This window comes from Lissotriton helveticus, chromosome 3_1, assembly GCF_964261635.1.
Source record: "Lissotriton helveticus chromosome 3_1, aLisHel1.1, whole genome shotgun sequence".
Taxonomy (NCBI): Eukaryota; Metazoa; Chordata; class Amphibia; order Caudata; family Salamandridae; genus Lissotriton; species Lissotriton helveticus.
The window spans coordinates 1,128,907,181-1,128,929,332 of record NC_136061.1 but is presented as its reverse complement, the minus strand read 5'-3'; the positions used below and the strand labels follow the sequence as shown (position 1 = coordinate 1,128,929,332).

General features: G+C 46.9%; 1 protein-coding gene across 3 annotated transcripts in view; it reads left to right on the top strand.

The window, feature by feature from the left end:
- Positions 1-22,152, top strand: part of GALNT13 (polypeptide N-acetylgalactosaminyltransferase 13) — a 1,001,053-nt gene that overhangs the window by 467,506 nt on the left and 511,395 nt on the right. For all 3 annotated transcript variants that reach the window (XM_078681726.1, XM_078681725.1, XM_078681724.1), the window contains exon 6: positions 19,727-19,844. In XM_078681726.1, coding sequence (XP_078537852.1) covers positions 19,727-19,844 — 118 coding nt within the window. The remainder of the gene's footprint in view (positions 1-19,726; positions 19,845-22,152) is intronic.

Below are 22,152 nucleotides of genomic sequence, written 5' to 3'. Positions count from 1 at the left end.
GTCCTCTTGGCCATGGGCATTGATGCCCCCCTGGTAGGGTACCTGGCAGAGCTACATAGAGACCTCAAGACGTCGGTCAGAGTGACCAGGGAAGGAAGATGCACCTGCCACTTTGAATCAGGGAGAGGGGTTAGGCAAGGATGTATCCTTGCACCCCTCCTCTTTACACTCTATATAAATGGTCTTGAGGCAGTCCTGGCAGTGTCCCATATTGACATTCCGCGTGCAGGAGAGATAAAGATACCTGTCCTCCTGTACGCGGATGACGCTGTCCTCTTAGCACGCTCTGGAGTGGCACTGAATAAACTCCTCTTAGCCTTTGGGGATTTCATGTCCTCGCTGGACATGAAAACTAATGTAGAAAAATCCCACGTAATGATAGCAGGAGCCGCAGGCAGGAAAAGAAAGACCAAAACTTTCTTTTGTGCTGGAAAAGAGGTTAGGAGAGTTCCATCTTTCCCCTACTTAGGCGTGATCTTTGATGAAAAAGGCAAGTGGGGCCCCCAGCTTTTGGCTAAAAGCAACGCAGTAGCAAGAGCGGCTGCTGGGTTGCTTGGGTTCGCTAAAAAGCTCGGAGCACGCCCCATGGAAAGTATTATAAAGGTCTACAAATCCAAATGTCTGTCGGTTGCTCAATACGGCTCTGTTATCTGGGGGTACACTAATCATGAACATGACAAAATTCAGAAAGTAGAAAACAAATTCTTGAGAACCCTGCTTTCTGTCCCCCAGTCAACTTCTACATATATAACACATACAGAGCTTGGTTTGGGCTACATTACCGACATTTTGAAGGCAGCCCCAGTTATTGGTTGGTTGAAAGTGTGGCTCAACCAGGAGCTTACCCTAAACCACCATATTCTCAAAGACTGCTTAGCCCTGGACAAAGCACATAACATTCCATGGTTAAAATATGTTAAGACGCAGTTAACTCTAGTTGGCCGATCTGAACTTTTTTCCTCCCCACACTTGATAAATTTGGAAGACATAAAGATAGTCAAAAATCTTTTGACTGATCGTTATGTCTCGGAGAGGGAAGCCACAGAGTTAAATAAATCTACGGTTAGGAAACACTGCATGTTAACATCTGTTCCAGGTATGGAACCATATCTCTTTTCGGTACATAAACCATACCACCGTTTCCTTCTAACCAGATTTCGTCTTGATTTAATTCCTTTTGTCCTGGGCAATTTTAAAAAATGGACTAGACCTGAAAATGCTGATCCATGTGATTGCGACCATTTTTCTATTCAAGACACGACCCATTTTATCCTGTTCTGCGGTCACTACAAAGAGAGTAGGAAATTTTTTTTGCTGCCTATACTGTGCAATATGGGTTTTACACAGGTAAAACCAGCTATGCTGTTCCTGCAACTTTTATCGAATTTAAAAGTGGCATTTCATGTTGCTAGTTTTTTGGTTGCCGGTGCACGTATAAATAAGCATCGTTTTAGTATTAGGCACTCTGTCCCTGACTAATGTGTACCCTCTATATTTTATTGATTTTACCTTTTTTAAATATTATTGTATATTTTATTCTGTATAACGTGTTTTTAAAACAAAATTTTGATCTATATTATTATGTGTCATGATGAAATGTTCCCGTGTATTGCTCGCTCTTTTATGATTTTAAATAATCGAATAAAGAAATTTGACTGACTGACTGGATGCGTTGTAGTCGTTTGATGAGCTTGATCGTGGCTCCCACGTAGAGGGTGTTTCCGTAGTCGAGTCTGCTGCTGACGAGGGCCTGGGTTACTGTCTTTCTTGTATCTGTCTGGATCCATCTGTAGATCTTGCGGAGCATGCGGAGGGTGTTGAAGCAGGAGGAGGAGACATCGTTGACTTGCTTGGTCATTGAGAGCATTGAGTCAAGGATGATTCCCAGGTTGCGTGCGTGGTCGGTGGGTGTCGGGGCTGCCCCCAGTGCCGTCGGCCACGAGGAGTCATCCCAGGCTGAAGGGTTAGAGCCGAGGATGAGGACCTCCGTCTTGTCCGAGTTCAGCTTCAGACAGCTGGTCTTCATGCAGTCGGTGACAGCCTTCATTCCTTCATGGAGGTTGGCTTTGGCGATGATGGGGTCCTTGGTGAGGGAGAGGATCAGCTGAGTGTCTTCGGCGTAGGAGATTATGTTGAGGTCGTGCTGTTGGGCTAAGTGTGCGAGCGGGACCTTGTAAATGTTGAACAGCGTCGGGCTGTGGTACGCCGCAGATGATCTCGGAGGCTTTGGAATGCAATGGGGGGAGGTGGACGCTCTGGGTTCTGCCGGAGAGGAAGGAGATGGTCCAATCCAGAGCCTTGTCTCGGATCCCTGCGGCATGGAGGCGTGCATGTAGTGTGCGGTGGCAGATGGTGTCGAAGGTGGCAGAGAGGTCTAGGAGGATGAGTGCTGCAGTCTCGCCATTGTCTAGCAGGGTTTTGATGTGGTCGGTGGCGGCGATGAGGGCAGTCTCGGTGCTGTGGTTGCTGCGGAACCCTGACTGGGAAGGGTCCAGGATTCTGTTTTCTTCGAGGTATCGTGTTAGCTGTCTGTTGACGGTTTTCTCAATGACCTTGGCCGGGAAGGGGAGCAGAGAGATGGGCCGTAAGTTCTTGAGGTCTTTCGGTCTGCCGTAGGTTTTTTGAGTACGGCGTTGATCTCGGCATGTTTCCAGATTTCTCGGAAGGTTGCGGTCTCGAGGGAGAGATTGATGACTTTGCGCTGGGGGGGTGCGATGAAGCTGCTTGCTCTGTTGAAGATGTGGTGCTGGAATGGGTCTAATGGAGAGCCGGAGTGGATTGTGCGCATGGTCTTGATGGTGTCCTCGATGCTCATGGTGGCCCAGGCTAGCATGGGGTTGTGGTCGATGGTGAGCGGAGGGTCTGTTGTGATGCTGTCTGTTGGGGCTGTCTGGGTGTTGAAGCTGTTGTGGATGTCTTCTATCTTGCGGTGGAAGAAGGTGGCGAGGGAGTCGCACAGGGCTTGCGACAGTGGGATGTCGTTGGTGTTGTAGCTGGAGTTGGAGAGTTCCTTCACGATGTTGATGAGCTCCTTGCTATTGTTTGCGTTGGTGTAGAGGTGGTCTTTGAAGGAGGTCCTCTTGGCCACCCTGGTGGGGTGGTGGTGGTTGCGGACGGCGTCCTTGTGTGCTGCGTGGCTGTCCGGAGTTCGTTCACTGTGCCATTTCTTCTCTAGTTTCCGACAGGCTTGCTTGGAGGCTAGGAGTTCTGGGATGAACCAGCTGGCCATCTTGCTGGTGTCTCGCTGGGGGGTTTCTTCAGCGGGGTGAGGGTGTTGGTGCAGTCCTCGATCCATCGTCTGAGGCTGTGGGCAGCGTCGTCGGTGTTGGAGGTTTCGGTGGATGGGCTGAGAGCGAGGTTTGCGTGTAGTTGGTCTTCGGTGATTTTGCTCCAGCAGCGGCGGGGAATCTGTTGGATGCTGTGGTGTGTGGTGGGTTTCTGGAAGGCGAAGTGGATGCTGCGGTGGTCGGTCCAGAGGAGTCCGGTGGTGTGGCTGGCGGAGACATGCAGGCTTGAGGAGAAGACAGGGTCGAGCGCGTGGCCGGCGGAGTGGGTGGGCGTTGTGACGATTTGCTTCAGTCCGAGGTTGGCAAGGTTATCGATCAGGGGTGTGGAGTTGTTGTTGTTGTTGTTCACAAGGTGAAAGTTCAGGTCTCCGAGGAGGATGTAATCGGTGGAGGTCAGGCCGTGCGTGCTGATCAAGTCGGTGAAGGAGTCGCTGAACTGGGGGTTGGTTCCGGGGGATCGGTAGACGAGGGTGCTTCTGAGGGTGGAGTTAGGGACTGTGTGGATCTGGAAATGCATGTGTTCAGCGGTGCTGAGCGCGTCTTCAGTGCTAGTCGAGACCCTGATGCTTTTCTTGTGGACCATGGCGATTCCTCCTCTGACTCCGTTGCTGCGGTCTCTGCGGGTGATCTTGTAGCCATCTGGGATGGCTATGGCGATGTCGGGTACAGGGAGTCGTTAAACCAGGTCTCTGTCAGGAAGGCAACATCCGGGATGTTGTGTCGAGCTGGTCCCAGAGCTCGACGGCATGCTTGTGTGCGGAGCGGGTGTTCAGTAGTATGCATCGGACTTGGTTGGGGTCTTTCTTGGCGGGTGGTTCGTCGGCTCTGAGGCTTGTGTAGTTGCTGTTCCGGCAGAAGAAGGGGCCGTGCGTGCATTTTGGGGCGGCCTTGAAGCAGGTGTGGCTCCGTCCGGAGTTGAGAGCATGCAGAGTGCTGGCGTCATAGTGGCAGTGGTTGTTGTGGCTAGGGGTTCTGGCGCTGGGTGAGGTCCAGGCGCGGACGGGCGCAGACGGGCTTGCCTTAGGCGCCGCCAAGCAGCGACTGGCATATATGGGGAGGTGGTGGTGAGGAGCACCTGGAAGCAGGAGGCGGGGACAGCGAATGGGCAGTGGGCAGTCAGGGGGGCGGGACCGCAGGGGACGCAGCGGCGAGGGCAGTGAGGGACAACAAAGGTAACAGAAGGAAAAAGGGGCACAGAAACAAGGGAAAAATGAGCGGCACAGAGGACCGAAGGGCACAGAAAATGAGTGGAACAGAGGGCAGAAGGGCACAAAAAAACGAGAGGAACAGAGGGCAGAAGGGCACAAAAAACGAGTGGAACAGAAGACAGGAGGGCACAAAAAACGAGGGACAAACAAGTGGCACAGAGGGCAAAAAGGGCACAGAAATACTGGAAAAACGAGTGGCACAAAGGCAAAATACAGAATACAGAAATACAGGGGCAGCTAAGAACAGAAGACTGGGCAAGGACACGGGGGCAGTGAGGGGTACCGAAGGAAAGACCAGGCAGAGAGAGCACGGGGACAGCGAGGGGAACAGAGGAAAGAAAAAGGGGCACGGACCACTTACAGGCAGCGGGGGACGACAGACAACAGCAGTCACAGACACAATAATGAAAATACAGGCAATACAATAAAAGCAATAAAGCGGAGGATGAACAAACCTACCTACGGCCTACCACTGGCCACCAGGGATGAGGCGCAGGTGGTAGCCTGCGGGTGGTGGATGGCCTTGAACGTCCTCAGCAGCGGCAGCTGGGGAAGAGAGACACAGGCGGTGCTGTGCGGAGAGGGAGTGACCTATCTGGTGGGGTCAAGGGTCGCTCTCCTCACCGCGCAGCGGCCAGCCTATATGGGGAGGTGGGAGGGAGGAGCAGCTGGGGGCGGGAGGTGGGGGCAGCGAGTGGGCAGTCAGGGGGGCAGGGCAGCAGGGGACACATCGGCAAGGGCGGTGAGGGACAACTAAGGTGGCCAAAGGAAAAAGGGGCACAGAAATTAGGGAAAAACGAGTGGCACAGGGGGCAGAAGGGCACAAAAAAAACAACAACAAAAACTAGTGGAACAGAGGGCAGAAGGGCACAAGAAACAAGTGGATAAGAAGGCAGAAGGGCACAAAAAAAACGAAGGAAAAACGAGTGGCACAGAGGGCAGAAGGGCACAAAAAATGAGTGGAACAGAAGGCAAAAGGGCACAAAAAATAAGGGAAAAACGATTGGCACAGAGGGCAGAAGGGCACAAAAAACGAGTGGAACAGAGGGCAGAAGGGCACAAAAACGAGTGGAACAGAAGGCAGAAGGGCACAAAAAACGAGAGAAAAACGAGTGGCACAGAGGGCAGAAAGGCACCAAAAAACGAGTGGAACAGAAGGCAGAAGGGCACAAAAAAACGAGGTCAAAACGAGTGGCACAGAGGGCAGAAGGGCACACAAAAAAACGAGTGGAACAGAGGGCAGAAGGGCACAAAAATGAGTGGAACAGAATGCAGAAGGGCACAAAAAACGAGAGAAAAACTAGTGGCACAGAGGGCAGAAGGGCACAAAAAAACGAGTGGAACAGAGGGCAGAATGGCACAAAAAAGAAGTGGAACAGAAGGCAAAAGGGGGCACAAAAACAAGGGAAAAACAAGTGGCACAGAGGGTAGAAGGGCACATAAAAACGAGTGGAACAGAGGGCAGAAGGGCACAAGAAACGAGTGGAACAGAAAGTAGAAGGGCACAAAAAACGAGGGAAAAACGAGTGGCAGAGAGGGCACGAAAACGAGTGGAACAGAGGGTAGAAGGGCACAAAAACGAGGGAAAAACGAGTGGCAGAGAGGGCAGAAGGGCACAAAAAACAAATGGAACAGAAGGCAAAAGAGGCACAAAATTGAGGGGTAAACGAGTGGCACAGAAGGCAGTCGGGCATAAAAACGAGTGGAACAGAAGGCAAAAGGGGCACAAAAACGAGGGGAAATACCGGAAAAACGAGTGGCACGGAGGCAAAATACAGAATACAGAAATACAGGGGCAGCTAAGAACAGGAGGCAGAGCGGGTAGAGAGGCATGGGGGCAGCGAGGAGAAAAGAAGGGAAAACTGGGCAGGGACACGGGGCAGCGAAGGGTACAGAAGGAAGAAAAAGAGGCACGGACCACGTACAGGCAGCGGGGGACGACAGACAACAGCAGTCACAGATGCAACAATGAAAATACAGGCAATACAATAATAGCAATAAAGCGGAGGAAGAGGAAACCTACCTACCTCCTACCACTGACCACCAGGGATGAGGCGCAAGTGGTATCCTGCGGGTGGTGGAGGTCCTCGGATGTCCTCAGCAGCGGCAGGTGGGGAAGGGAGACACAGGGGGTGCTGTGCGGAGGGTGAGCGACCTACCTGGTGGGGTCAAGGGTCGCCCCTATGAAGGGGACCCAACAGTGTCCTACTGTACCTCTGTGCATGGGGTGAATGCAGGGGGGCGCATATTTTGCCCCCTCTAGTTATGCACCCCCAGTTCCTGCAAAGGAAAGAACGCACAACATGATGCATTCCTTCCTGTGCACTGGTGGTCCCATGGTGGTGCTGTTTAAGCCTCACAGTGAACCTTTAAACAACACCAATGTGGGACCACCATGCTGTCTGCCCACGAGACCACAAATTTACTTGTAATCCAATAGGCAGGCGGCGGTGAGTTTTGGCAGTCCTGGAGTGGAGCGGTGGTGTGTTGCCCACTCCAGGACTGCCAAAACTTGTAATAAGGCTCTAAGTTTGTGTCTACATTAATGGTAAATCATGTAATTTTCCCTATGTCCGCACACATAGGTTACCTCAGAGAAGCCTCTGATGGATTCTGTCAGGCATTGGGAATGGCAGGCAAGAATGGTGACAGGGAAGAAAGATGTGCAGGTAAACAATTAGATGAAGCATAAAGTTAAAGTCAAAAACATGAATAATTGCTGAAGATTAAAGGATGACTAAGGAAATGATATGGGATATAGAATTACATGGAGATACTGGTACATCAGTACAAAAGAGGAAAAGCACATCTAAATCTGAACAAATTTGTATCAAAACATCGTATCACTGTAGATACTTTTCACCAAGAAAAAGAGAACTCCGGAGATTTGGAAGCTCAGCAGACAATTCTACCGGTAATATATCCATTTCATGAGAAGCAATAGCTAAAATAAATAATTTGGTTGATTATCTCGATTTATACAATCATACAGTCATGGCACAGCCAGGATCTCTGCCAGTAAACACAAATAGAATTAGTGTGAAGAATGATATTATTATTGAATTAGAGCATGCTGATTTTGAATTGCAACACATCCTAATATAGAATGTTTAAATGCACCTAATCAAGGCTCTCAAGCAAAACATTCAAAACAACAGAATAAAGGGACACATATACTGAGCTACATATTGTCAGAAGTAAAAGAAATTACATTGATGAAAACTGCAATAGTCTAACTCTGCAAATAAAACATAGAGAAACTGGACAAAAAAGTGGATCAATATTTACACTGAATGACAGACCTGTAACAAAGAGTCTCAGATTTTGCAAGTGTATCCAATAGGTTATGTCCATTTAATCTTTCTCCATTTTTTTGCTTTTGACTACCCGTTTTTTGGACCTTTACTGTGAATTACTTTTACCTATTGATTCAAACTCACTGTAAATTCACAGTAAATGCACTGAGAGAGCTAACCACCAATATCTGACTTTCAAGATAAGGTCATTGCTGTGCAGCTTGGGTAAGATGCCTGGTTTGGTTACAGGTGAACATGTGAGCGTGTGCTCATGTGTGCGCGCTGCATCTTCCGCAGATTGGTCTCTGTGCACAGGTAGCCTGTCACAGAAGGGACCTTTCATGTATTGATACTGACCAAGGGTAGGCCTTATGTCGTAATTAGGCATTCATAGTGTAGGTCTGTTGTGCTTACTGAAGATCTGAGGTGCTTAACTGAATTACATATTATAGGTGTTAGAACTGGGGGTCTCTAGTTGGCAGAGGTAGGTACCACTGTCCAAATAGGGACCCTTGCTTCTAGTCAGGGCAAGGAGATAACCCTCTGAGATAACCCCTGCTCACCCTCTAGGTAGCTTGGCACGAGCAGTCTAGGCTAACCAGAGGCAATGCGTAAAGTATTTGTACCAACACTCACAGTAACACAGTGAAAACACCACAAACTGACTCCACAACAGTTCAGAAAAATAAAGGTATTTAATCTAAAACTACACAAGACCAAAATGACAAAAATCCAACATACACAGTTCAAGAATATGGTTTCAAAAGAGTTCTTAAGGTTTGCGTTAAAGTTCTTCAACTTCCGGTAAAATAAACCACAGATGCGTGAAAAGTTCACAGTTGCGTCACGTTTACTCACAGTACCTTTAGTTGCAACAAAGTTCCAAAAGCAGAAGCTGGTGCGAAGGAAAACAAGCGATGCGTTGCTCCTGAGACCCTGGGGAGGCGTTTGCGACAGCCCCGGTGCAGCAGCGGGCGTGTTGCGACGAATCCGGTCTGTATGGGGAGGAAGGCCACTTGTATGGATTCCGGTGCGTAGGTTCCGTAGGAAGTCTGTTCTCGCAGAGGCACGATGCGACGATCTCGTAGGGGCTGCGACGATCTCCGGGGCGACGATGCGCGGTCCAGCGGGGATCCTCTCTCTCCCAGCTCCTCGATGCGTTGATTCTGCGACGATGCTCGCAGCAACGTGATGCGGTCCGCAAGCAAGCGGTGCGGCGATCTCACCCAGCGACGACAGGCTCTGCGACGATACTCGCAGCGATGTTTGATTCTCCCGCACCGGTCTGATGCGTCCCGCAAACGAAGGATGCGACGTCTCTGGCAGCGGCGTCAGGTGCTGCGACGATCTCGACCTCCGTAGCGGCGGGAAACTTCTCGCACTGTCGGGGATGCGCTCCACAAGCAAGCGATGCGACACTTTTCAAGTTCAAAAGTCACTCAAGCTTAGTTTCAAGTTTCCCAACTCAGGTACAACTTACAGAGGCCCCACAACTGGATCAAGCACTCTAGGAAGGACAGAACTCTCTCAGCAGAGTTCAGGGAAGCTGGGGGTGAAGTCCTTTTGTTCCTGGGACTTCAAAACAGGGAGCCAGCTCTTCTCAGGCCCTTGGAGATTCCTTCAAGACAGGGGACACAGCACACAGCAAAGTCCTTCCCCTCTCCTTGGCAGCAAAGCAACAGCAGGTCAGTCCAGCAGAGCAACAGCAGGACAATATTCCTTCTTCAGTTTCAGCTTTCTCCTTGGCAGAGGTTCCTTCTTGATTTCCAGGATGATCTAATTTTCTGTTGTCAGGGGTCCTGTACTTATACCCCTAAAGTCTTTGTTCTCTTTGTGCAAGTGGGCCCTGAGCCCGGTCTGAACCAGTTCTGGGTGTTTCCTGAGTACTTTGTTTTGCTGGCTGCTTCTTTCCTTTCAGAGTGAGGGGCAGGGTCCTCAGCCGCCCAGCAGGAGGTGGAGCCAGCATTGTGGAGGGAAAGCCCAGCCCTGGAGCACTTTGTTGACATGATTCCTTCTCTCCTTTCACAGTGCAGGGCAGAGACATCAGACGCACAACAGGGGGTGGAGCCAGCACTGTGGGGGGCGGGCACAGTCCTATTCAGGCCCAGGTGCTAACTCCTCCCACCACTCCAGTTGCAAATGCAGTCATTCAGCCTAGGGCTGACTCAGCCAGCCTCCTGGGGAATTCCCCAGCTCCTGTCACTCTCAAACCAGACAGTCAATACACAAACATGCCCAGGCACACAGAAGGGTCAGACAAGAGAACAGCAACTTTCTAAAAGTGCTGTTCTCAAACACAGGATTTAAAAACAACCTTTCCTAAAAGATGTGTTATTAAATTCTGAGTTCAGGGATACTAGATACTTATGTCCTATCTTGTTCCTATGGAAGAAATGCTGTTAACCACTGTAGCCAGCATCCCCCATGGTAATCTATGGAGCAAGATAGCCTTACAATAGTGAAAAACGAAAATGGCTGTAATTCACTACCAGAACATGTTACCTGCACCAGTACATGCTCTACCTTTCACATACACTGCACCCTGCCCAGGGGGGTACATTGGGCCTTCCATAGGGGTGACTGATGTGCACAAAAAGGGAAGGGTTACGCCTGGTCAGCGGGGGCACTGACCAGGAGGACATGGCAGTTCTAAACTGCACACAGGCACTGCAGTGGCAGGCCTGAGACACCATTTTCGGGCTACTCATGTGGGTGGCACAATCAGTGCTGCAGGCCCACTAGTAGCATTTGTCATCACCAGCCCTGGCACACCCAGTGCACTTTACTAGGGACTTCATGGTGATACAAATATGCGAAACATGTATATCCAATCAGAATAACAATTTCCATAGAGAGCATATGCACTTTAGCACTGATCAGCAGTGGTAAAGTGTGCAGAGTCCTATTGCCAACAGCCACGGGTCAGGAAAAATAAGGGAGGAAGAAGCAAAAAGTTTGAGGATGACCCTGCAAGGATGGCCAGTTCCAACACAACCTCCTTCCAGCCTAAAGCCAGGGTACACCAAACGATACCTCGATGGGATTCCCTGCTTAAGGCGATAGAACACGGAAACTGGCCCACACAGCAGGGCAGTCCTGTTTTACGCCGTCCTAAACCCAGTTGGATCACTCTATCCATACTCTCCGGGTCCACCATGCCAATCCATGTGGAAACCTTCTCCTCACCTGTGGACACCACCTGTGCAGCACCTAACCTTAATATACTCACAGGTGTGTCCCAACAGACAGACAGCCAGCCACAGTGACCACCGACAGGGATCAGGGATGAGACCCAGGCCTCATGCCTCTCACGGCTCTCAAACCCCTGTGGCCTCAGAGGGTGGGGGGCAGTAGCCCCAGGTACTTGGCACCCTTTGTCCACTCCCCCTCTTGTCAGGTCAGGTCTGACACTCTGGCACTGACCCACCAGTACCGGACCTGTATCCGGCGGCTGGACAGGAGGCTGGGGTGGGCTTTCCCACACCCGGTCCTCCTCTACCTTGGGGCTCTGTACCCTCCCATCTGGAGCGGTACCCCCTTCTAGGATAGCCAGGGCACCTGTGGCAGGTGTCCCATACCATTCACCCACCAGTTCAGGGGTGCTATCCTGCAACTGGTATTCCAGGTCAGGGGGGATACCCCGGGCCTGGCCCTCAAACCTAGGCTCCCAAGCCTCCAGGTCAGACAACGCCTGAACCTGGCTTCCCCACCCAGGGACCAACCCCTGCGGTGGAACACTTGCCTGGCGCACCAGGACTTTACTCACTGATGTGCCCACACTGGTAGACAGTACCCACCTGGCCAACACAACGGTGTGGCCCAGTCCACCCCCAGGGTGAGACTCCTGCCCCCCTTCCAGGGGCAACCCTGTCCACCAAGACAACCAAGAACACCCCTCTCCTACCAGTGCAGGACCTCCCTCCAGCAACTGATCTCCCAACCTAGAGTTTAACCCCTCAGGTTGCACCGGGGTCAGAGGCGAGGACTCCCTCCCTCTGCACCCCCTTCCAGAGCGCTGCACCCTCCCTACTGGAGAGGTACCCCTGGAGGCCAAACTGGTCAGGACACTGGTTACAGATGTCCTTCCTTCCAGGTCAGGCAAATCCTGAACCCGGTCTCCCAACCCAGGGACCAAAACCTGTGGTTGTGCATTTGCCTGGCACGCCAGGACTTCTGGGGACTCACATAGTACCCCCTTGAGGGTGACACACAATTCATGTGTCCTGTGACAGTCTGCCTGGCGCAGATCTCCCGACCCCTGTCCACCTGACAGCGCGGTAAGATCCCCCAGGACAGAAGTGAGGTCACCATGGTCACTCACTGGGGACTCAGCCCTTCTGACTGGTCTCTGACCCACTGGTTCTCCCACTGGGGACTCCTTCCCCCTCTCACCCCTCAGTCTGGACTTCTGTACCCTCCCAAGTGGAGCGGCACTGCCAGACACCAAAACTGATGGAGGCCTGGTTACAGGCACTCCCCGTTCCCCAGACACTAGGAGATCCTCCTCAAATGGCCTACAAGTACAGTCTAGGTCCCCAACCTGGTGTTCCCCTAAGGAACCCTCCAGGCCCTGAGACTGGGTTTCGGGCACCATGAGACACACCGTCCCACGCTCATTCCTTCTCCACTGAGACCGGACATGAGCCCCTACACCCCTCCCACTACACTGGGACCTACCTGGGCTACACTGAACCGCTTCCACCTCACAGGTCTGGAAGATATCTAAGCCACTCCTTTTGGGATCACTCCCCAATGCCTCCTCAGACTCTCTGGAATCCACCAAGAGGTCTGCCTCCAACGCAAGCTCTCTGGGATCAGAGAACTCACACTCCACCGGGTGTTGGCATAGCTCTGGAAAACAGGGACTTAAAATATGCTCTCCAACAAATGAATCACACAGCCCCCCACGGTTGTTAACCAAGCTACCCTTTGCCTCACCCTCCAGTGCCTCACACAAGTACCCCACACCACTCTCCTGAGACTGGCAAGACAGTATCTGACTGTCTCTGTCACACAACCCACACTCTTCTGGCTGGTCTTCACACACACACACCAAGGTTTCTACCATGGGGGAACCCCTCTCCCTGTACCTCTCATCTAGAGTCAGTAGAGTGTCGCTCCCACCACTAGGAATATGGTCCCCTGTGCCAGTCCCCCAATCTACTTCAGGGACACTGCACTCTACTGGAACTACATCATAAACCTGAACCCCCTGGTGTATGTCGACCCCCTCCCTCAAGTCAGGCGCCACATCTCTGGGTGTTTGTACCTCTCTCTCCGCACTAGTTATCATAATCATGCTGCCACCATCTGAGCTGGACTCCACCTCCAACTCAGCAACGCTCACCTCCTGAGCTACCCATGTTTCTGCTTCAGCTGAGACCCTCATGGCCTCATGCCTCTTGAGCTCCAACTCAAGCATTCTTACTTCGTGGGCCAAGGTCAATTTCAATTCCTCCAGGGCACGGGCCTTTTTGCTCTCCTCCGCCGCCCTTTCCATTTGCTTCAGCTCCATTTCAAGCCTCAACATTTCTAACTTATGATCTCTAGCCCTTTGGTTTTCCTCCAACTCCTCTGGGAAAAAACTGTCAGCTGAATGGCTGCTGCTAGCCCTTGAGGCCGCTCTGGACATAGGCAGATCCTGTGGCCTGAAACCATCCCTTTGTGCATCCTCATCCACTTCTGCATCATCTGTCTCCCCAGCCTCTTTGGTCTCCCACCACGCCAATAAGGCCTCCTGTAGCTCCTCCTTCTTGGAGCGGCGCTTCATGGGGCAGCCAAAGTTCCTGCAGAACTGCCTGAGTTGACCTACTTTGTAATCACTTAACATTTCAATATCAAACTCCAGTTCTGCAACATCACTTGCTGGTTTACCATTCAGAGACATGATGCTTGGATTCCTTCAGGGTTATGATCAAAAATAGAACCAAAAATAAAAAAACTTAACTGTGGTATGCGGTGGCATAGTGGTCTGCACTCACTAGTGATGTACACCAATTACTGTGGGTCAAGTACAAATACAAGTTCAAATCCCACCGCCTGACCACCAATGTTAGAACTGGGGGTCTCTAGTTGGCAGAGGTAGGTACCACTGTCCAAATAGGGACCCTTGCTTCTAGTCAGGGCAAGGAGATAACCCTCTGAGATAACCCCTGCTCACCCTCTAGGTAGCTTGGCACGAGCAGTCTAGGCTAACCAGAGGCAATGCGTAAAGTATTTGTACCAACACTCACAGTAACACAGTAAAAACACCACAAACTGACTCCACAACAGTTTAGAAAAATAAAGGTATTTAATCTAAAACTACACAAGACCAAAATGACAAAAATCCAACATACACAGTTCAAGAATATGGTTTCAAAAGAGTTCTTAAGGTTTGCGTTAAAGTTCTTCAGAGGTTCCTTCTTGATTTCCAGGATGATCTAATTTTCTGTTGTCAGGGGTCCTGTACTTATACCCCTAAAGTCTTTGTTCTCTTTGTGCAAGTGGGCCCTGAGCCCGGTCTGAACCAGTTCTGGGTGTTTCCTGAGTACTTTGTTTTGCTGGCTGCTTCTTTCCTTTCAGAGTGAGGGGCAGGGTCCTCAACCGCCCAGCAGGAGGTGGAGCCAGCATTGTGGAGGGAAAGCCCAGCCCTGGAGCACTTTGTTGACATGATTCCTTCTCTCCTTTCACAGTGCAGGGCAGAGACATCAGACGCACCACAGGGGGTGGAGCCAGCACTGTGGGGGGCGGGCACAGTCCTATTCAGGCTTAGGTGCTAACTCCTCCCACCACTCCAGTTGCAAATGCAGTCATTCAACCTAGGGCTGACTCAGCCAGCCTCCTGGGGAATTCCCCAGCTCCTGTCACTCTCAAACCAGACAGTCAATACACAAACAGGCCCAGGCACACAGAAGGGTCAGACAAGAGAACAGCAACTTTCTAAAAGTGCTGTTCTCAAACACAGGATTTAAAAACAACCTTTCCAAAAAGATGTGTTATTAAATTCTGAGTTCAGGGATACTACATACTTATGTCCTATCTTGTTCCTATGGAAGAAATGCTGTTAACTACTGTAGCCAGCATCCCCCATGTTAATCTATGGAGCAAGATAGCCTTACAATAGTGAAAAACGAAAATGGCTGTAATTCACTACCAGAACATGTTACCTGCACCAGTACATGCTCTACCTTTCACATACACTGCACCCTGCCCAGGGGGGTACCTTGGGCCTTCCATAGGGGTGACTGATGTGCACAAAAAGGGAAGGGTTAGGCCTGGTCAGTGGGGGCACTGACCAGGAGGACATGGCAGTTCTAAACTGCACACAGGCACTGCAGTGGCAGGCCTGAGACACCATTTTAGGGCTACTCATGTGGATGGCACAATCAGTGCTGCAGGCCCACTAGTAGCATTTGTCATCACCAGCCCTGGCACACCCAGTGCACTTTACTAGGGACTTCATGATGATACAAATATGCCAAACATGTATATCCAATCAGAATAACAATTTCCATAGAGAGCATATGCACTTTAGCACTGATCAGCAGTGGTAAAGTGCGCAGAGGCCTATTGCCAACAGCCACGGGTCAGGAAAAATAAGTGAGGAAGAAGCAAAAAGTTTGAGGATGACCCTGCAAGGAGGGCCAGTTCCAACAATAGGCAAAACACCCAAGTAACAGTTTGGCCTGACTTAGGCCTACTGGGTCCGGTGGGGTACCAATGTTTGGGTAGACATGTATCCAGACTGCAGATCCACAGTCCCTTTGATCATATCTACTCTCCTTATATCACTTTAAGGAATTTCATATTTACGTTTCTCAGATATCATTGTTGCGACCTGCATCACTTGCTCAGACTGCTCTCATGCCCATACAGGAGCAAGAACACAAACAACAGTGCTTTGCGCTCCCCTAACATGATCTCCTGCACCATCTGCTTCATCTTCTGACTGCCACATTCTCTTGTGGATGATGCCTTTGTAGTCAAGGCCAATGTAGATGAGGCTTTCCTAGGTGAAGCAGTAATAGTCGACATAGTTGTAGACGTTGTCATCGCACTTGTTGTTTACAATGATTTTGAGGATGGTTTTGAAGAAGACTCCTCACTGTCATGTTATGAGGATTTCCCTGATGTAGCGTCAGGGGTGAAGAGGGAGCTGTGGGGTCTGCCTCTGAGATAGTGTTTTGAAATGTCCTTTCTGTGTGAGAAGTACCTGATGAAGCTGTGGTAAGTCTTTCATATGGCTTTTCTGCTTGCCTTCTCTAGACCCTTTGCGTGACCTCTCACCTTGACCTCTCCTGTGAGGTGAAGGAATCGTCAATGTCCTCATGAGAAGTGACAGATTTAGGTTTCTGTAGTCCTAATAATAGCCTCATCTCTCTGAACATGACAGTTTCTTTGAGGAAAAGGTTAGGCATATTTTGTGGTCCTTTACCCTGTTTTCTGCTACTCTGACACATTACTGCCAGGGTCAGGGAAATGAAGCATGAACTATAATCTTGAATGATCCAAAAATAATAGCTTTAGAAATTGAGCATAGCTCAGGGAATCTTCCTCACCTGACGTGCAGTGGAAAATCTGGGGGACTCAGAAGCTGGCTTTTTTATTTTCTTTATAGCTTATGGTAGTGATAGATACTGCTTTATTATGGTATAGTGGGACTCCCACTTCTATGATGGGAAATGATTTAAGCATGAGAATCTGTGAGAGATACAACCTCCTGGAGAACTGTAGTCACAGGTAAGTAACTTATTTTCTTTTACACTATATTGAAAGTTATTGAATGTTGTTACTACCCCCACTGACTTCAGTGCTGGGTCATAACATGTGCATATTGGTAGTGTTGCCATTGACTTTGATTGTTTTACAATGGTGAATTATAACATGCTATTGTTTTTACTGATGTGGTGGCTCCCTGAGACATCCAGTAGGCTGTAATATTGATAATGGCACCCCCTACTACTATAGGTAGGGGTATTGTGATCAGATGGTTCAGGACCCACTAGGGGTCTAGCATGCTCTGTGGGTGTCACCTAAGGTATTTTCATCTAACTGATTGTGCATATTTGTAATTAATGCATGGTATTTTGTAGTCTCTGCATAAGAAAAAGTACTGACTGAACAATAATTTATTGAGTGTTGTTGCATACAAGCAAGCTGGGGTTATTAGCCATGCAACATCTCCTGAGTAAACCTTGAACTGCATTGCATCACTAGCCTCAGTGAGTCACGTGGTACAATGGGGTATTTGGTCCCAAGTATAGACTCACATTCGTCCCAACCAATAGCACTATTTCATACAAAAAACACTTTCTACATATTTTCATAAATATATTCCTTCATTGACTAAATGTATGCTGTGGGTTAAGAATGATTTAGAAAACCAATCACATAGATTTAATTTATGATTTGTTGTGTTTCTACAACAAAGGAAGATGGTATCAATCTGACTGAGGTTATAGAGAAGTATGGCCAGAATTCACAACATCCAAAGCACATCACATCTACTCTCACTTACCTAATCCGATTAAGTATGATTGTATGATTCTGACTAACTTTGTGGATTATAATATTAAAGAACAAATATTTTCTAGAGCAGCACCAACTAAAGTCTAAAAAGTCAGCAATCAATTCGATTTTTGTGTATTTTCCAATATGATTTTGAAGACAGCAAGGAGGCTGAAAAAGTTTAAATAAATTATCCCCTACGTTTGGCTTGATGGCGCACAACCTCCTTTGTTTCAGCAAATACAAATAAATGTTTTGGCCAATGGTAAATTGATTGTCCTTACAATCATAGAAGGAGCCCAACATTTGCTGATGGAATAAATCAATAGAAAGAAGTGGTTCAGTATGACATTTCCAGTGTCTGCACTTGATATCAATATCAATGAACCCAGGAATAGAAAATGCATGATATGAAGAGTTCTCTCACTGTTTGTGTGTGTGTTGCTGTAAACATGCTCTCTGGCTATGTGCTTATCTTTGGTGTACTGATAAAAAGCAAAGAGCTACTGAGAGGAACAATAATTGCTGGTAAAGTGAGTGGTTGACAAGGCTGCACACTATATTACTTCAAACAATGGAGAAATGACATTAAGAGAAAAGAATAATGTAAATTGCCCATCTCTCATTCAGAAGGGAGTGTATTGTTGTAGGTTGGTTATGATAGTCTTGTGTTTGAGAGTATGCGACAATGATAAGAAGTAAAGTAGAGTTAGTGACTGACACCATCACCATTATTGTCATTCAACGTCTTCAAGCAGGGACTTAAGAAAAGATCCATTTCACATCCTATGTGGAAGCCTGCATAGAAGTGGTCTGTCAAGGTCAGATTTCTATAGATACTTTATCCTTTGTGATACCCTTCTGTTTCAGGAGTCTGGGCATGTAGTATATTCTGTGAGATCTGTTTCAGCATCACAGAACAATTGAATCGAGGAATGTTTATTGATGAGCAGGCTGGGAGTGGATATTGCGTGTTTAGGGAACATCAACTAGTTCTCATTAGAAAGAACAATGGTGCTTGTCTTCTATAGGTAAAGACCTATAAGAGTTTGTCTGTGCAGGTCTATTGTCAGGTGTTAGTGGGTTTGACGGAATGGTTCTGGAACATTTAGATTTAAATAAGTATTAAAAACATGTAGCAAAAATATTGACAACCAAATATAAACACCATACTGTATTTGTACATTGATGATACATGTATCCTCAAGATAAGTAGATGCGATGCTACAAATATTAAATGTATTCTTACCAATACTTACCTCTGCAATATTTTGTTATACATATTTTGCTATGATATTCTTGTAGCACAATATTTCTGTAAGTGATATTTTGACCCAACCGGAAAAGAGAATACCAGCTTCTATGTAATATGCTTGGTCACTGAAATATAGCATTTACAAACTGACATGGCACTAAGGACTCCAATATATCTGTAGTTCTCATTTTGCTATCTTGGCATAGCTTAATGTTTTAACACATTATGAAGTGATGGAAGAATCAAGAGATGGCACTGAAACTGCAAAACAGTGTGTATGTAGGTATGTAGTTCTTTGGTAAGTAGATCACTGTACATGGTTTGAGAGAATTTAATGTCCAGGAAGAGGGAACTTCAATAACAGTAGTATTTTAAATGCAATCTAAATGAGTAACGTGTGAATACTAACAACTTAAACAAGACCAAAAACAGCCCTATAGTAAACATTTATCATGAGAGCTGACATCTTCCCCAAAACTGCTACAGTACTACTCACATCTATTTATATGTGCACATCACATGCATAATTCGTTATAATTCCTTTAAAAAGTCAAAAATAGCTGCCCATGGGTGTGGATGCATCTGCCCACATGAGCAGCAATCTTTTTAAATATAAAAAACATTCAAAGATGGCCATCAACGCATGTGTTCATATGGATTACCATTTTTACTTGGTTTTTACTTTTATAAAAACTTTTCAATGATCGTTGCACATACATACTTAGGAACACACATAGAAGCCACCTTTGAATGTTTTTTGTAGTAAAGTTTTACAAAACCTTCAGAAACGAAACAAGCATTTGCAAAGCCAAAAGATCAGCAACCATCAACATACCTGTTTTTAGAAGCTGCCGACAAACCTACTGGTAAGCAGAAAGTGACCAACACTGCTTCAGGTTTCCAAGCTGTTTGCACATTAAATCATACATATACGATGTTAGTCCATCCTGGGTAGACTGCGTACGTTGAATTCAAACAGTGGAAAAACGCATGCTCAGTAATGCCTCTTACCATACCATCACAAACATATGGTTAACATGAGCATTACTTACAGAAGTGCAACTGTTACCATGCTTTAATACTATAATTTATTTTCTTTCGATTTTAATAAAGGACATACCATGGTGGAAAAATATTTAAATGTATGATATGTTTCCACAGCAAATGTTTGTTCATGTTTATTTCATGTAGAACCCCTACGATGGCTGGCGGATTATTTTCAATTCACAAAGATTACTTTGAAGAGATAGGAACGTACGATTCTGGTATGGACATTTGGGGTGGAGAAAACCTTGAAATGTCATTTAGGGTAAGCAGCTATTTTGTTATTTTATTCTCCAAAATGACTCTATAACAGATATGTCTGCTTTTGGTTTATTTAAAAAAAATGAGGATTGTACAATGTTAGGTGTTACAAAAGTAAGTGTTGTACAAAACTGAAAAGGATTGAAACATTTTAGGCTCTAACTATGGATTTCCATTAAATCTCTGAAATTACTGTACCTGTTGAAATTCGAATCCACGGGATGCAAATACTGCCATTAGAAGTTTTGAATATCTGCCATTGCATGTTTTTATCAGGCCCTGCGCAAACAATTTTTAATGGGTACGATACATTTTGGGAATCAATTTTTATTGTACCTGCTAAAATTTGCATGAACGATTTGAATCAGGTGTGATAATTATGGATTTTCATTATTTATTGCACTTGCTAAATAGGGCATGCTCAGAACAGCATAACAACACAATGTTTGGCATTTTCAGGAAAAGAGAACAGGCACTTGCAATGCAATATGTCTCGCACTTGTGGGAGTTAGAGCGAATTCCGTTGTAAATGACAATATCTTTTACCTATGTGTTTTGGTTTGCAGTGTAGTCGATGTATGTGGTGTGAAGTGGCAATATGTGGGTTGTGTTGGAATTGTTAGTTGTGTTATGATGTGTAAGTCTGTTATTTGTATTGGAGATATGTGGTGTGTTGTGGAATTGTGTTGTGTGTTTGAGATATGTGGTTTCGGTGTGGAATCATGTGATGTGTATTGGAAATGGGTGGAGTTGAATTGTGTAGTGTGGAACTGTGTGGCATTGAACACAATTATGCCTATTAGAATTGTGTTATGCTGTGAAGTGCATTTATGTGGATTGCTATTATGTGGCATAGAGTGTGTTTATGTGGGGTGTATTTATGTTGTAATGAGTAAAGTGTAATTATGAGTAATGTAATTTTGTTGCTCTGAGTGGTATTATGTGGAGTGTAATTATGCTGTGTGGTGTACAATTGTGTGGTATTGAATGGGGTGGTGTTGTATGGAGATATGAGGCATGGTTTGTAGTGGTATTATATGGCATGGTGTGGAGTAGTAATATATGGTGATGCATTATGTGGCATGTTAGAAGTTGAATTTATTTTGTGGATTCTAATTATTTGTTTTGAAATTGAGGGGATATTTGTGATTCAGGAATAGCTGGATGTAACTCTCAGGATTACTCATTTATCAGAAGGATCAAGTACTCCTCTAAGCATATCTTGCCTGACACAAACATTTAGTAACACTCCAGGTGAATTTATTTAATTTCTGTTGGTGTAAATTGTTTGGATCGTGTTAACAATGTACGCCAGGTACATGGGGGACGATTCATAGAACTTATCTGAGACCAAATCCTAAACTTACTACTTTTGGTATTCACGGAAGGTATTTAGTAGTAGTAAAGTTAGGATTTTGTATGAAGTTAGGATTTTGTCTTATGTTAGGATTTTGTCTTAAGTTAAACATAAGTTAAACTTCAGTTTGTCTTAAGTTTTGGTTTTAAGACAAAATCCTAATTTAAGACAAAATCCTAATTTAAGACACAATCATAATTTAAGACAAAATCCTAACTTTACTATTACTAAATACCAAAAGTAGTACGTTTAGGATTTTGTCTCAGATTAGTTCTGTGAATCGGCCCTATGGTGGTTTCACTGAATCTCAAGAACTAAAGATATTTGGTATCAAACATCTTGTATTAATAAGCCCACACTGATTCCAGTGATGTATTTATTAATACATGCACAGAGAGGGCACCTTAGGAGTGCCCCTGAAAACATACCAACCTCTCATTGTAGTGGCTGACTGGTGTAGACCAGCCTGCCACCACAGACAGGTTTCGACCCTCTGTAGGTTAGCACCCATGCTCTCTGAGGGCAGAAACAATGCCTACTCCGGCTGGAGGTGTTATCACCTCCTTCAAGCCGGAGGGGTAAATATTCAACTTATTAAGGCAGAAGGGTTCAAAGGCCTCTGCTGCCTTTCATATGTGACTCCGGCTTTCCCCAGACTTAGGAGATGCCATCTCCTTCCCTGAAGCCATTGGCACCAGGACAAGTGGGAAGGTTAACTAATCAAGAGATGTGTTCTCTATCAGGAATTCAACCATCTTGGTGTTTGGTGGAATTAGGCTCACTGGGTCAGGGTTATGCCCACAGGAAGTGGTCATACAGAGGGTGTAGTCACCATTAAGGTAATTAGCCGATTGCTACTACCTGACACTCCCCTTAATGCCCCTAAATTCAGTAGTAGGGGCACCCCTGATGGCGGGAATTCAGATTTTGATAGATCTAGAAGAAGAGGAAAAAG